The sequence below is a fragment of the Ovis aries genome, chromosome 15, assembly GCF_016772045.2.
Source record: "Ovis aries strain OAR_USU_Benz2616 breed Rambouillet chromosome 15, ARS-UI_Ramb_v3.0, whole genome shotgun sequence".
NCBI lineage: Eukaryota > Metazoa > Chordata > Mammalia > Artiodactyla > Bovidae > Ovis > Ovis aries.
The window spans coordinates 17,343,200-17,360,702 of record NC_056068.1 but is presented as its reverse complement, the minus strand read 5'-3'; the positions used below and the strand labels follow the sequence as shown (position 1 = coordinate 17,360,702).

General features: G+C 34.0%; 1 protein-coding gene across 3 annotated transcripts in view; it reads right to left on the bottom strand.

Annotated features, from left to right (window-relative positions):
* The window catches only part of CUL5 (cullin 5), a 126,509-nt gene that overhangs the window by 39,509 nt on the left and 69,497 nt on the right, over positions 1–17,503 (bottom strand). For all 3 annotated transcript variants that reach the window (XM_042232881.2, XM_004015998.5, XM_042232882.2), the window contains 2 exons: positions 1,465–1,558; positions 83–213 (listed from right to left, as the gene is read on the bottom strand). In XM_042232881.2, the coding sequence (XP_042088815.1) occupies positions 83–213; positions 1,465–1,558 (225 nt within the window). The remainder of the gene's footprint in view (positions 1–82; positions 214–1,464; positions 1,559–17,503) is intronic.

Genomic DNA, 17,503 nt, shown 5'->3' with positions numbered 1-17,503 from the left:
CAATTACTAGTTTAAATACCTGATCCTGCATTTACAAAATAACCATGATATACACCTATTATTATCATTGAGGAAAACTTACAGTAGTAATAGTTTCAGCAGCTGCTACCATATCTGCCAGGCCCGCACTGATGATATGCTCCTCCAAGTCTTTTAACATTGGTTCTATCCCATTAGGAACTTTGTCCATCAATGAAAACATTAAATGTAATTCTGAAAGGATAGGACATACTCATGTAATCATTTCATCCATCAGAATAGATTTTCTCTTTGATTTGTATCATGGATCTAGAATGCCTATGATAATAAGAGTGTGGGGAAATATTAGTTGGAAGTTGACAGCTTTAACAGTATTCTGCGAGTACAATTAGTTTAGGAGTTGTTATAATAAGCATAAGCATAATACTATAACTGCCTGACCTACCTTCTCAGTCTGACACAAATTATTTTTAAAAGAAACTCTAAAAGTGATCACATACTGTAAAACCCAACTCCTCTTAAAAGGTGAGTCATCTGACTTTCAATAAAATGGAAAATATTTATTCTAAGAAACACAGAAGTTTACACAGAAGATAAGTACATTTCGTAAGTTAGATGTAATATTAAACACATGATACACAGCAACATCAAGGGGTAAAATAATCATGTCCTCAGATTATTCAGAGTAATAAGATAATATAAAACTGTATTCATAAAGAATTTTTCAGTTTATAAAACTTTCTCTTGTTAACCCCCACCTTGGATCAGTGGACGCTACTTAGTTTGGCATACAGAAATTCAAATATTTCATTTGTACCAAGTGAGAAACTTGCTTTTACTACAAAAATACTTCTGAAGAATGTATAGATTTAAGTGAACTGAAGTACATACTTCAAATACAACTAGATTAAATAGGACCTTGAAATTTTATAACATGAAATCTAGAGAGCAATACATCAAAATGTTAAAAGTGGTTGTCTCTGAGCAGTAAGGATATGGGTATTTTTTCTTTTTGGTATGTATTTCTTTTGGTATTAATGTACTTTCTACATCCCCAAATATAACTTTATGGGGGAGAGGGATCAAGATTACCAACACAGGGAGTTTTATTGCTTTCTAAAAATATTTGTCATACAGTTCCACACAAAAGTCAAATTACCTAGTTCTATCCTATACTGTACATTTATCATTTAAATTAGCCTTTAAAAGCAGAGTTTTACTTTTGAGAACAAATTGAAATGTACATGAGCACATACAAACATACTGATACCCAAGGAGAAAAAAAATGCTTAAAATACAAGTTCATAATCTTCTTTACAGCATTTCTAACTATGCTAAATATTTTGATCCTTTTCTTTACACAGTTTGCCATAATGCAAGTACCTATGTACAAAAGAATGATCTAACTGTAATGTATTTAAAGTGATGTGCTTCAAAGATATCCTATTAAAAGAGTATGATAACTTCATGTAGTGTTTTACCTACTTTCAGTTTCGTTTCGCTTGATCATGCCTTGGCACTCTGCTAAGATAGTCTCTTTAAAGGATGTCACCAGGGCATTTACACAGCATTCCATGAGCTGAAATATATCAAAAATTGGTCAAGGCTATTGTAAGCACAAATAAGGCACAAATCTACTCCACTCTATTTTGCTTTACAGTTCCGTAAAACCACATTATTCAACAACAGCAAAAAACTAAGTATACTGAAAGTAGATTTTACTTACCTTTATTAGAGGATTGCTGAAGATGGATACTCTATATTCATTTACCAAATATACTCCCCCTTAAGCAAAAGCCTAGGAACTCAGGTTCTCTATAGAAATTTCAGTAAAAGTCCCCAGTGAGGGAAGGAAAAAAAAATTTAATCTACAAAATTAAATTAAAAAACAAACAAACTTTAATGAACTCTTATCTGGAGAGAACCTGTGTTGAAGTTAGATGCTAAAATTCTAAAAGTATGAACATTCAATTCAACTCATAGTAGGTATCACTGCTGTGGGCACCAAAGAAGTGTTAGGATACCAAGAAAAGAAAGCTATGACCTCAGATTTGGAGAAGATCACTATCTTATAAAGGGCAAACTTTAATAAATAAACTCAGTTAAGTGGCAAAACACACACATACAAACAAAGGAACTATCATTTTTTTCTGAGTAGTTAAAAAGGTCTCATCCACCTGATGAAATTTAAATTGGATCCTGAAAAGTGAATATAAGTCTTAAAATGGATTGGTTATTCTAAGAATATGAAACTGAATATGGCAGTGAAGAGATAATAGGAGAGAAAGCTAGAAAGGTAGACTGGAGCGAGATTACGAATAAAGATCTAAGGTTTGGGACTTCAAAGGTTGTTGTTGCTGCTTAGTTGCTAAGCTGCTTCTGACTTTTGCAACCCCTTGACTGTAGCCCGCCAGGCACCTCTGTCCATGGGATTTTTCAGGCAAGAATATTGGAGTGAATTGCCATTTCCTTCTCCAGGGGATCTTTCCCACCCAGGGAATGAACCCGTGTCTCCTGAATTGCCAGGCAGATTCTATACCACTGAGGCACCAGGGAAGCCCATTCTATAGGTATGAAAGGTTTTAAACAGAAGATAAATGTAATGAACTTCTATTCCCCCACCAAGTCATTTTTAAAAGATCAGTCTAACAGCAGCAAGGTAGGTAGTACTGAGTGGTAGTAGGGAGACTAACAAACAAGGCTGTTGAAAGATTCTAAGTAAGATGATCAGGGTCTAACGTTCTGGCTGGGTCTCAGGAAAATCCATCCCACTCCATCACTGCTCCTCTGTGTCATATATTTTTACTCTCCTTGCAGGTACCAAAATGAATAGGTTGTGATTACCTATACAAGGTACACTAAGGCTGATGTATCTCTTCTTCTTAAAACAGATCAGCTATCTGTATTAAGGAAAGGGAATTATATGTGCCTTACAAGTTCTTTGCTAAAAATTCCTCTTAGAACTGACTTAATGTTGCTAATTACTGAAGTTGAATTTGGGAATGGAGATTCATTATACCACTGTTTCTATTTCTTAAAATGTTAAAAAAAGTTCTGCAATAAAAGTTTTTAGGTCCCTCCTTCTTTGAGAATTATGCTAATAACTTTAAAGTCCATGTATGTCAATTCTATCCTAAGAAAAGCAATAGATATATGAAGTGGTTGAGAAATTTCTGCCAAGGTGGGAAGCTCTGACCCAATTACTGAGTAATTTCATTCTACACTGGCTCTGGAATATGTACAACAGGACACTCCCACCTTCAACAGAGAATAGATACATCCAACTATATATAACTTATTCTTATAATGAATAAAAAAGTGCAACCAAAACAAGCTCTGTTTTCTAAAATAAACTCTATTTTCTAAAATCATCTGTTTTCTATTTCACTGAAAATTTACACTTGAACATAATCTAGCTCTCAGTTCAGCTCAGTTGAGTCGCTCAGTCGTGTCCTGGAGTAGTCCAAAGTCTGCAGACACCAAAAAATCTAGTTATGTGTTTCAACCTGTTTGCTGTGAAATATTCTAGTGACTGTGACCAGCTTTTCTTTTAAAAATAATACAGAACAGAACTACAACAAAAATATCAGAGTGCTTCATATATAATAACAATGAATATTATTTCGTATAATTTTGGTTCAGATATGAGTAAATAAACAAAGAACATACTAAGTTATAATAAAACATGTATTTCTTACTATAGGTTTCAGTGAGGATTAAAAGGAGAGGGAGGCTAGGTGGTCCAATGGTTATGACTCAGCCGTTCACTGCTAAGGGCCTGGGTTCAGTTCCTAATCAAGAAACCAAGATCCTGCAAGCCATTTGGTACAACCAAAAAAATAAATGAATTAATAAATAAAATAAAGAGAGGCTACATTGACAAGATAGCTGAAGTAAATTGAGCAGAATTTGGTAACTGCTTAGATGAAAGGAATTAGGGATATAACAGGTTACTGATGAAAAAACAGAAAGGCTACTGAAGCACTTTCTAGCTTGAAAAGTTAAACAAACTATTAAAATAACTAATATCTTTTAATGAGAACCTATGCTGTCCCAAAGATTGTGCTAAATCCTTTACATACATCATCTGATTAACACCAATATGGCATTTAACCCATGACAACCTTATGAAGCAGGTATTTAACATATGAGCAAATACACTTAGAGAGGCTAAGTTACTTTCAAATGTTATACAGTTCATAAGATCTTGAGCTGTAATATGAGGTCAGGTACGTGACTCTAAGCCTATGACTTTTGATACTATATTAGAGAGCAAGTATATACTTAGTAATGCCTATGTGCTCAGAAATTAGTTAAGTGTTGTAAGAAATAGAGAAGATAAGGCATGGTTTATATGCTCAATACTCTCACAATACAGTTGGGGTTATGCAACTATAGTATATAGTTGTATGTAGTGTATGTACTATATGTATGTATTCTTCATACGTAACAGAGGTATATGAAAAGTTCAACTGCAATAAAGCAAAGAAGTGGAAATAAACACACTATTATTACACTATAAACTTCACAAGGATAGATTGTGCTCTGTCCACTCCACAGTGCTTGATAAATAACATAAAGCAGCCTATAATCTGCTACTAAATCAAGTTGTAGAAACAATAGATACAGTGGGAATTCAAATAAGAGAAAATGGATGAAGGCTAGAGTATTTGGAGAGACTACTGCAAGATGGGCTTTAAGAATTCTGAAGGATTTGAATAGGCAGAAAAGAATAGTAAAACAATACTTAAAAACATGAATCAAAAAAAAAAAAAACAAACAAAAACATGAATCCAAGAAAAAAAAAGAACAGAATGAAGTATATGAATCGGGAATTATTGCTTAGTGGGTAGAACGACTTCTTGGACAATATTAAGTTGGAAAAAGAACTTAGGACCAAATTATGAAGGGCCTTGAAAATAACGATATTATGGTTTCTGAATAAGTAAAAAATGAAAGTGATGCTTATAAAAGAGTAGCCTGAACTCACAAAAGAAGAAATACAAATGGTTCATAATAAGAATAAACACGCTCAGCCTCATTGGTGATTTTTCTTCTTCTTATTTTCTTAGTCATGCCATACACCATGTGGGATTTTAATTCCCCAACCAGGGATGGAACCCATGCCCTCTGCACTAGAAGCACAGAGTCTTAACCACTGGACTGGCAGGCAAGTCCCCCAGTAATTTTTAAATGCACATAAAAAAATCTTAAAATCTACACTACCAGGAAATTAGAAAAATTAATAGACTGACAAAACTCAGATCAGCAAAAATAAGCATACTGTTAATGGAAATAAGAACAACAATATTTCTGAAAATCAGTTTGGTATTATATAGCAATCTGTAAAAGGTGCATACTCTTTGCTTCAGCAATCTCATTTCCCGCAAATTCCATTCCAAGAGAATGCCACATGTAAAAAAGATGTATGCATAAAGATGTCAAAAATATAGAAGGATGTAAGATATAAGCATGTAAATATATTCCAGGAAGAACTATTCATAAAAAATAAACTATAATAATAATGAATAATAATGAAAATTCCCACCAGTAGAGAACTGGTTTCTATAGTGCATAATATGATGAAACACATACAGGCACTAAAAATAATGTTATAATACAGACGTGTTTAGTGTAGCAATGTACATCATAATTTTTTTAAACTTTGGAAAAAAAGAGAAGAAAGAAAAAAGGGAATTCTCTGGTGGTCCAATGGTTAGGACTTTGTATTTTCACTCTGAGGGCCTGGGTTTGATCCCTGGTCAGGGAATTAAGATCCTGCATGCTAAAAAGAAAGGAAGGTGGGGGAGGAAAAGAAAGAGTAAGAAAGGAGAAAAAGGAAAAGAGAAAAGGAAAGAAATGAAAAAAGGGATCTTAACCAAGTAAGTATTACAAAACAGTGATCATTGTTGAATCTGCTGGCTGAGTTTGGAGTAGGGTTCATTCCACTATTTTCTCTACTTTTGTAAATATTTGAAAAATTTCATAGCAAACAATTTTTAAAAAAAGAGAGAGAAGAATTATGGTATAGATCCCTGTGTACTGAAAAATTCTTTAGAAAACTACTTTATATAGGCAAAAAGAAGAAAGGGCAGTTGCTTATTTCCAAAGAGTCTTGCCATCACAAGAGGGTCAGATCCTTGAGGGCAGGGACCATGTTACTGCTCTTTTGTATTTTTCTCCCCATCATTTACCAAAGTCCTACAAACAGAATCAACCCTGAGTATATACTGGTTATTTGAAAAATACATCTTGAATGGAAAGGATAGTGATAAACCATCTCTCTCACCTTGTATTCCCTTTCTGTCTCCTTTTGCTAGCTTCCGTGAAGAAAAAAACTTTTTGCCATATGTCATCAATTCCTGTATTTTGCCTGAGATGAGCACAACTTCTAAATCCATAGCAATCTCCCCAGAGGTCTGCAAGGTGAAACACTTTAACTATCAATGTGCTTGATGTTTTACCTTCCTTTATAGCAAAACTCTTCAAAGATGATGCCTGCCATAAAACACAGCAGGCACTCAGTATTTGTTGAATGAATGAATGCATAGGTCTGTGAAGATGAAAGTTTGGATAGGTAGGCTAACTGACATAGTAGAGTCTTTTTTAGTGGTATTCAATTTGCACAATTAATGCTACTTCACTGAAGTTTAATGAAAGCAATAGGAACAGTTCTGACTTTTGTTATGTAATTCCATATAAGTAATAATTTGCTTTTCCCTGAGCTATAAAATAGTCATCAAATTAAAAATTATTCTAGATTACTCCACCTTAAGATTCTACTTTATCATTATCAGGTCTTTAACCATACAAATATATCTATTATGTATTTAAGAATTCATTTATTCCATGTATGGCTATTCTCAAAATTAACTTTTTTTTTTTAAACCTTTATAACCAGTGTTAAGTTGCTTCATTTCTAAACTAGTTATACAAGTAACTCTCTATAGACCAATGAAGCCAATTAGACTCACCTTGACTTTTTAAATACCACCCTTAATATACTTAAATACCACCCTTAATATACTTAAATACTTGAAGGTTAACAAGTACTTTAATGCTAATAACTTATGACTTGTGACCTTGTTGCTAATTCAGTTTTTTACTCAATGTTTTGTATATGTAGTAAAATAGTTTCTGTCTGAGAATAAGTAAGCAACTTCTGTAAACCACAGCACTAAAAGTAAAAACTACCATGCTAGGCACAGCACTTAAATGTTTTGATATGGTAGTGCATTAAACACAAGTAGGTATTACCCTACTTTACAATTTGAAGAAATTGATAATGGGCACACAGGTGGTAAAATGACAATGGAATTAAACTCCTCACCTTCTTCCAACATGTATGCCCCTAATCAGTGTAACACGCTGCCTCCCTTTCAGAACTTTGGTCACTGTGAAGAAATGAAGACTAGCCATCACCATTTCACTCTCTCTATTCCATCATTCCATTTAATTCTAGTGTTACTTTGAAGTCAGGAATCAGTTCTATCTTCTTATCCTTGCTAGCACAAGGCTTGACATAGTTCAGGTGCATAATAAATAATAAACATATGAGGTATATAAGACTATCACCTAAAATACTAGTAGCCTTAGAAAAAATTTCTTTCAAGTTATTTTCTTTTATATTTTTTCTCATTCTTTTGGGCATTGATTGATATATAAAAGGAAATACTTTGTATACTTTACATAAAAGGAGAATAATCTCACTGCTACATTTGCTACAATGTAGGCAAATGCCACACTTTTGTTAACAGTTTGTCCCAGGCCCTCTAATCTACTTAATAATCAGTAAATTTGCCATAAAATTTCTAAATTTGGAGAAAATGGAAAATGTTACAATATTAGCCACACTTTTAATCCAACAGTGTGAAAATTTTTTGAAGGAATGGCAACATCAGTTTAGAGGGACTGTTTTTTTCTCCTTCTTTTCTTACTGTTAAGTGTCACTTTTCGCGGTCAATAGTGCCTCTTGAAGCAGCAGAGCTCTGAAGCCTTTTACTCAGTTTTGCTCATCTGCCACAGGCCTATCCAGTGATAATCAATCTTACTAGAACTGTGTGTATAATTGGATCTAGGTGGGACTAAGTTGCTCTCCTATAAGTAAAAGCTGAAGTAGGCCTATCAGACATCTAATACAATGCAGCTGCTCAGAACTCTTGGCCTAACATACTTTCTAGGTTCTCCACTGAAGTGCAAGTAGGTAAAGTTGCTAAATGGGTTATCTCCTAGATGAGTCAAGTTATCACTATATAATACTTACTACAAACACATATATACTGATGACTCAAGCATGCTTGCAACATGTGTACAGAGACACACTTACACACAAAGCGTATGACCCAAGTTTGGGCACTCAACCCAAACTAGGCCAATTAGCGTGAGGCTAATTAAAACCAGTGGGGCAAGACTCCTCTCAGGTCACAAACCAGAGGGACAAACTGGCAGCATACATGATCCCAACTTCAATTCAACACAGGTGCTTTGGTGACTCAAATAACATGAGTGCTATTACTATAGATGAGATAAATATCCAACGGTGAAAAAAATTTAAGATTTCAAACAAAATATATATTACCATTCTTTAATTTATAACATAATATCACATCTAGAAATGAGGTGTATTACTAGTATCATGCAAAAGTGTTTTGGTTTATAAGTAAAATAAAATAAAATTCTAGATTCAATAAGTATAAAGAAGATTTTCTCTTGCATGAGTGGCCAGTGGGACCACTGAACATTAAAATGCCTCTACAAATTCACACTTGCTAGAAGCAGATACTACCTTCACTGAAAACTTTTAGCCTAGAGATTCCAGTTCAAAATATCTAAAACAACTATTTAAACAATTCACAGCATAACTCACTTTTCTTTGATTCATCTATTAAAATCTGCTGTACTGATAACAAAGAGATTAAAATGAAAGTTACATTAGGATAAATCTATGAGGGGATCCTAAAAATATTTTTGTGATTATGTACTAAACATAAAATTTAAACACTTAATATATAAAAAACTGTTACAGAAAAATCTTGAGAGTAACTTTTATTGGCTATATATGTCAAAATCCCTTTGGGATATAAATTTTTATCCATTAAAAATGGGGCTTTGTGTTCATTCCTAAAATGAAAGAATGGTATAATGTTAGAAACCCTGTTAATTCAATTTCCTGATTAGTTTAATGGAAGAAAATGCCATATGATCATCTCCACTGATGCTTCCCCTTCCCCCCCAAAAAGGCATTCTTCATAATATCCTTTTTTTTTTTTTTACAGTTTACTTTCATTTTAGCACATAAAAGTAAAAATAACAGAGCATGCCCAAATATACATCATCCCATTTCCTAAAATGGTAACTTTTTATATAACTATAGCATAACTATCAAAACCAGGAAAACATTATTGATTTACTGCTATGAATTAACTACAGACCTTATTAGAAATTCTCCAGTTTTTCCACTAATGTCTCTTTCCTGTTCCAGGATCTTATCTATAAGCCCATGCTGTTTTTGGTTGTTAGTTTTGCTAGTCTCCTTCAATCTGTGACAATTCCTAGGTCTGTGTGTGTGTATTATGATCTTGATACTTTTAAAGAATAGTAGCCAGTTATTTGTAGACTGCCCCTCAAATAGGGATTGTCTAGAATTTTCTCATTTGAATAAGTTATTCAGTTATTAATTTTTGACAATTCCATAGAACTGATTTTTGTACTCTTCTTAAATGTATCATATTAAGGCGTACATAATATCTTCCCTGGTGGCTCAGAGGTTAAAGCGTCTGCCTCCAATGTGGGAGACCCAGGTTCGATCCCTGGGTCGGGAAGATCCCCTGGAGAAGGAAATGGCAACCCACTCCAGTATTCTTGCTGGAGAATCCCATGGACGGAGAAGCCTAGTAGGTTACAGTCCACGGGGTCACAAAGAGTCGGACACGACTGAATGACTTCACCTTAATATCACTATGTCCTATTACTTGTGATGCTAATCTTGATCACTTGATTAACATAGTGTTTTTTGGGTTTCTCCATCTTGAGTAAGTGAAAGTCGCTCAGTCATGTCCGACTTATCGTGACCCCAAGGACACCAGGCTCCTCTGTCCATGGGATTTTCAGGCAAGAATACTGGAGTGGATAAGCCATTCCCTTCTCTGGGAGATCTTCTGACTCAGGGATCGAACCCAGGTCCCCTGCATTGCAGGCATATTCTTTCTGTCTAAGCCACCAGGGAAGCCCATCATAGTAACTATTTTTTCATTACCAAACACTTAACACCAAGTCCAACCATGTTGCTGCAAATAGCAGTATTTTGTCCTTTATGGCTAAGTAACATTCCACTGTGGGTGTGTGCGTGTGTGCAGACACACACATCCTCCCTCCTGAATCTTCTTAATCCAGTTATCTGTTGATGGGTACCTGGATGGCTTCCATGTCTTGGCTAATGAACACTGGGATGCATGTATGTTTTCAAATAAAGTTTTTGTCTTCTCAAGACACATGCTCAGGAGTGGAGCTACTAAATGGTACTGTAACTTTATTTTTAGTGTTTTCAGGAACCTCCATGTGTTCTCCATAGTGACTGTACTAATTTGCATTCTCACCAACAGTGTATAAGAGTACCTTTTCTACACATACTCGCCAACATGTGTGATCTGTAAACTTTTTGATGATAGCCGTTTTTATAGGTGTGAGGTGGTACATCACTGTAATCTTTATTTTGCTGTACAAAATATTTTAAGTTTAATTAGGCCCTATTTGTTTATTTTTGCTTTCTTTTGCCTTGGGAGACTGATCCAAGAAAACACTGCTATGATTTATGACAAAATGTCTTGAATATATTGTCTTCTAGGAGTTTGATGGTTTCAGGTATTACATTTATATTTTAAAATGACTTTGAGTTTATTTTTGTTATGTGGCGTGAGGGAATGTTCTAATCTCATTGGTTTAACATGGTAATATAGTTTCACCAGACATCACTTGTTGAAAAGACTGCTTTGGAAATCCAGGGTCTTTTGCAGTTCCATATAAGTCTTAGGAGTATTTCTTCTAATTCTGAGAAAAATGTCATGGGTATTTTGATAGGGATTGCATAGATTTCTTTGGGTAGTATGGCCATTTTCATAATACTAATTCTTCCAATCCAAGCCAGCATGGGAGATATCTTTCCATTTTCTTGAATCATCTTCAAATTCCTTTACCAACGGCTTATAGTTTTCAGAGTATATGTCTTTCACTTCCTTGGTTAAGTTTATTCCTAACAATTAAAACTTTCTTTGATAATTTCAAATGGGTTTTTACTTTCTCTTTCTGATATTTCATTATTACTGTATAGAAAGGAACAGATTTCTATACATTAACCTTGTATTTTGCAACCTTGCTGAATTCATCTCTTAGTTCTAACAATTTGGGGGTAGAGACATTAGGGTTCTCTATATCGAGTATCATGTCATTTACAAATAGTGACAATTTTACCTCTTCCCTTCAATTTGAATATCTTTTTTTCTTATCTTACTGCTGTGGCTAGGACTTCCAATATCATATCAAACAAACAGCTAGAATAGCCATCCTTATCTTGTTCCTAAATTTAATGGGAAGGCTTTCAGCTTTAACCATGAATTACTATGGTATCTGCAGGTTTACTGTAAATGGCATTTGTTATGCTCCTTCTATACTCACTTTAGTAAGAGTTTACCATGAACAAATGTTCATTTTTTTTCAAATGCCTCCTCTGTATCTATGGAGATAATACTGTGATTTTTATCTTTCCTTTCTTTAATGTGGTGTATCACATTGATTTGTATACACTGAACCATCACTGTAATCCTGGAATAAATCCAACTTGATCATGGTATATGATCCTTTTTATGAATTACTGTATTTGGTTTGCTAATATTTTGCTGAGAATTTCTGCATTTGTATTCATCAAATACATTGGCCTGTGATTTTCTTTTCTTGAAATGTCTTTGCTATGAGGACTCACAGAATGAATCTGGGAGTAGTGCCTCCTATTCAACTTATTTTATTTTTATTTCCATGGTTTTAGCTGTTCTTTCTCCTCTTTTATTATTTTATTTGGGCCCTATCTCTTTTCTTCTTTGTGAACCCAGTTAAAGATTTATCAATTTTGTTTATCTTTTCAAAAAATTAGCTCTTGGATTCAACGATCTTTTATTTTTTTTTGATCTTTGTTTATTTTTTCCATGCCCTTTATTATTACATTTCCTTCCTTCTGCTGACTTTTGGCTTTGCTTGTTCTTTTTAAATTTCTTTTAGGTGGTGGATTAGGCGGTTTGAAATTTTTCTTATTTCTTGAGAAAGCCTTTAATTGCCATCAATTTCCCTCTTAGAACTGCTTTTGCTGCATCCCACAGATTCTGGAAAATTGTATCTCCATTTTCACTTGTCTAGAGGTATTTTATGATTTCCTCTCTGATTTTCATCATTTACTCTTTGAAGTTTTAGGAGTATGCTGTTTAGTCTTCACATTGGTTATTTTCCCACTTTTCTTTCTATAGTTATACTAGTTACACACTATTGTCATTGAAAAAAAACAAAAACCTCTTGATAGAATTTCTATCCTTACAAATTAAGGTGTTTATCTTGTGACCTAGTATGTGATCTGTCCTAGAGAACATCCCATGTGCACTTAAAAAAAATGTATTCTGCCTTTTTTTCCCCCATGGAATATCCTGTAGATAACAAATCCAACTCATCTGTTCTTTCTTCAGATCTCTGTTGCCTTACTGATTTTCTGTCTGGATGACATATCCACGCATGTCAGTGGGGTGTTAAAGTCTTCTACTATTACCATATTACTGGCAATTTCTCCCTTTGTATCTGTTATTATTTGCTTTATATATAGATGTTTCTGGATTGGGTGCATATATGTTAACAAGTACAATATCCTTCTTGTATCATACCTTATATAATGCCAGTCTTTGTCTTTCATCATGGCCCTTGTTATAAAGCTTATTTTTTCTGAAATGAGTATTGCTACTCTTGTTTTCTTGTCATTTCTGTTTGCATGAAATACTTAACCCAACCGCTCCCTTTCAGTCCCCTTTTAAAGGGAGTCTTTTGTAGGCAGCATATTGATGGGTCTTGTTTTTTATCCCATCAGCCTCCTATGTCTTTTGATCAGAGCATTTAGTCCACTGACATATAAAGTAATTATTGATATGTATACACTTATTCGTCGCTAAGAGTTGGACACGGCTAAGCGACTTCACTTTCACTTTTCACTTTCATGCACTGGAGAAGGAAATGGCAACCCACTCCAATACTCTTGCCTGGAGAATCCCAGGAACAGGGAAGCCTGGTTGGCTTCCATCTATGGGATTGTACAGAGTTGGACACGACTGAAGCGACTTAGCAGCAGCAGCAGCAGCAGCAGCATACACTTACTGGGGCTTCCCTAGTGGCTCATATGGTAAAGAATTTGCCTATAATGCAAGAGACCTGGGTTCAACCCCTGGGTCAGGAAAATCCCCTGGAGAAGGGAATGGCTACCCATTCCAGTCTTCTTGCCTGGAGAATTCCACAGAGAAGCCTGGGAGGCTACAGTCCATGGGGCTACAAAGAGTCAGATATGACTGAGCAACTAACACTTTCATGTACTTACTGACCCTTTTATTACCTGTTTTTCAGTTGTTATTGTAGTTCTCTGTTCACCTTTTTGTTTCTTTCATTGTAATACCACACTACTTAATTACAGAGAATTTATGTTTTAATGTCTGATAGTGCTAGTTCTATTCAAAGTTTTTCTTTCTCAGTGTTTTCCTGGCTATTCTTACATGTTTATTTTTCCATGTGAATTTTTTTATCTTGTCTAATTTCATGAAATAGTTGTGGCATTCTACTGGAATTACAGGAAATATATAAATTAATTTAAGGAAGAACTGACATCTGTATCATTTAGAGTAACAGAATTTAAGAATAAGAGGTATCTTTCCATTTTTTCAAATCTATTTTTGTGTCTTTGGAGTGTCTAAGCTTTTCCTCTTACAGGTTTCACAAATTTATTAAATTTTTCACAAGTATTTAATTTTCATTGTTGTTGCTATAAGTAAGGTTTGTCCTAATGCTATAGCCTCTGTTTATTATTTGTGTATATGAAGACTGATATTTGCATGTTAATTTTATATCCTATCACTTTCCTGAATTACTTTACAATTTGAGTTAGTTTTATCATCAACTGAAGTTTTTCCAGACAAAGTGAGAGTTTTCCTTCTGGCTTACCCATTCTTTTGCCTCTAATTGATTTGTGTAATTTAGTCTCATGGGCTAACACTTCTAACACAATGTTAAATAGCAACAGAAATAATGGATACAGTTGCCTTGTTCATGATCTTCATGGAAATGCCTCTTATGATTCTCCATAAGATAAGATACTGGCTTTAGGGCTAAGGTAAATACATTCCTGCTAATACTCTTAATAAAATAACAATAAACTGAATACTTTATTAGCATCATAAAATGCATACATCATGCCAAAAAGAAGCATCATGCTTAATGGTGAAAATTTAGAAGCACTCCTTTCAAAGACTGAAAGACAAAGATTCCAATATTATTAACATTTTTCTAAAATAAACCACTAGCAGATTTAATCTACTGAAGGAAAAATGAGATATTTATACTAGAAAGATACAATCAGATGTTTGGAATACCCCCAAACAACAAAATAAAACTCTTATAAACAAGGAAGGAATTCAGTAAACTAAGCACTATATGAATATTACTTGAAATGTGTATTTGGTCTTTATTAGGCCTGGCCTCATAACTGGGTACTACTTAGGTAAGACTTGCTTTGTTACACAGAATACTAGTCCAGAAATTTGTTTTCTTGCATATACTGGAAAATAATCAGGTTTTGAAGAGTAAGTCTTACAACTTTCAAACAAGGTAACTGATATATCATAATAATTTCCTAATTTTCAGAGAAAACACAAATGTCAAAAATGTACATATTTTAAAATTAAACTTTGGTGTGCACTGTTGTGTATGCATCGTGCATATCTGTATCCCCATATGAACTGATAGACAACTGTCCTCCACTAGTAAGAATAGCTTAACAGGTAAGTATTGATTAAAATCAGCATCAATAAAGCATTAAGATATAGCATACCATTTTCTGATGGCTGATAATTCCTCTAAAACAGAGTTTAGGGTAGTAAATTTGGTCTAAATAATTTTCAGGGATGGCAGTAATTCTTTTCTTAGTAACTATTCAAATAATACTGTTCATACTTTGTGGAATTTTAAATTAGAACCCAGGACTTGGTGATTTTTTGGTTTACTGTTCCTTCTATTAGAACTTATTTCATCTTAACATGTCATTTCTCTTGGAAACAGAAACTGTAAATTAACAAATATATAACAAATATTATGTATGTAGTATAATAGCCTTAGCTCAATGAGATATATAATAATGTACCTGCATTAAGCCTTAAATTCCCAATGTTACAGTTAAGTCCACAGTTTTCATGCTTAATGTTTTCTCTGCACCAAATTTTGCTGTACAAACTATATAATGGTCACTGATTAATATTAATCTATGTTCCTAAAAGTTAGAAAAGTGATAACCTTTGGGAAAAAAGATGGTAATAATAATTTGGAGGAGCATGACGGAAGGCTCTTAATTGCTGATAATTCTTGTTCTGGTGATTTCACAGGTACGTTCACTTCGTGATAATTCACTTATTAACCTGAGATTTTTGTACACTTTTCTGTATATATGTTATATTTCAATCAGAATAGTTAATTTATAAAAATAAACAGAAAATAAAAACAAATCATACAGACAGACTTCTCATCTCCCCAGTAAAGCACCATTTCTTTGCAAGCATATTATATTGCACTTAGGATCTTTCTTGAAACAAAACAAAAACTTATCTTTAGACTCTAAAATCATTCAGTGTGGTAAGATGTTCATACTACTTGGGATTCTTTGAAAGAGCAAGTTCACATCTTCTATCTCAAGTTTTTTCCCAAAATGTATATATGTGTATTTTAAGAGAGGGAGAATTAACTGCTCTATATAAGCTTTCATGTGTATTTGTTTATCTCCACCTTCCTCATTCTCTTTTTCTTCCTCTCTCTTATCACCCTATTAATTAGACCTCTATAGTTGAATTTCTGTTCAGTTTAGTATAAATATGATACAACTAAGATGTATAAACTATAGTATAAGAACAATTCTACCTTACAAAATTACAACATCCCCATCAAGTCATATATTCAGACCAATCAACCCAAAATATTCAAATCCCTCTAACTAAACTCATCTTTCTCCCTCACTACCAAGATATATTATTACACCAAGTCTCTTTGCAGCAGCATGATTCTCCTAAGCCAAAACCTCAGAAACATTGTTGACTTTCACTATTTCATCCCAATTCATAAGACATAATGTTCCATCTCTGGGAAGTCTGTTTCTACCCTCTATCTTTCCATTCCCATTGCTATAACCTATTTGGTACTCCAAATACCCAGCTTGAATTATTGCAAAAACCTCCCACTTCTAACCCAAGCTATTACCCACTCCAATTAATCTTTCATATTGTCACTAGATTAATCTTTCTGAGGGATAATTTTGAACATGGCATACTTGTTTTAAAAATATTCAATGGCCTTCCCTAACTTCTAAATGAAGCTCAAGTGAAAGTCACTCAGTCGTGTCCGACTCTGCAACGCAATGGAAATCTCCAGGCCAGAATACTGGAGTGGGTAGCCTATCCCTTCTCCAGCGGATCTTCCCAACCTGGGAATCAAACCAAGGTCTCCTGCATTGCAGGTGGATTCTTAACCAGCTGAGCTACCAGGAACTACCAAGACTGGTTTTAAATCTCTACAGGGAACTTCTAAAAACAACCATTATAAATGCTTCCTTTTCTGCCAGTACCAGAGTTATTTGAAAGAGGAAATGTACTGCACATAATAAAAAGCAAAACAAACAAGAGAAAAAAGGTCCAACTCAGTCCAATTACTGAACAAATAAAACATCACTATCACTCAAGATGGAAGAAGCCAAAGAAAAATCAGAAGAAAAAAGAAATCCCAACTGTAGTTGAAAAGTCTGGTTGTAAGCAAACTTGAATGTTACATTTTTGAATGTAAATCTAAATTTAGTTTGTAGGCTCCAAAGACTGAAAGGAACTAGAGGAAATATTACTTCTACATTAAATTTGATTCTTAAATTCCTTAACAAAGCACACTGTCACCCTCCCTGTAAAAGAAAACACCAGAATATATACTGTAGCATGGCAAGTACCTCTGGTCATTTTTTTAAACTGAGGAACTTACAACATAAAACAAAAACTATATAGAAGACTGATGTTCTCTTACCAAGTCATTAATATTTTATTTCCTACAAGAGAAGTATGAAAACACCTTCCCATAGTAAGAAGAAATATCCCCTTGTAGTAATGATTTGGTGCTCACTCATTTGATGTTTGCAGCCACTATTTTATAAAATGTAATTACCATGAATAGTGAGAATCAACTCTATCTCTCAGGAGCATATTTTACTTGC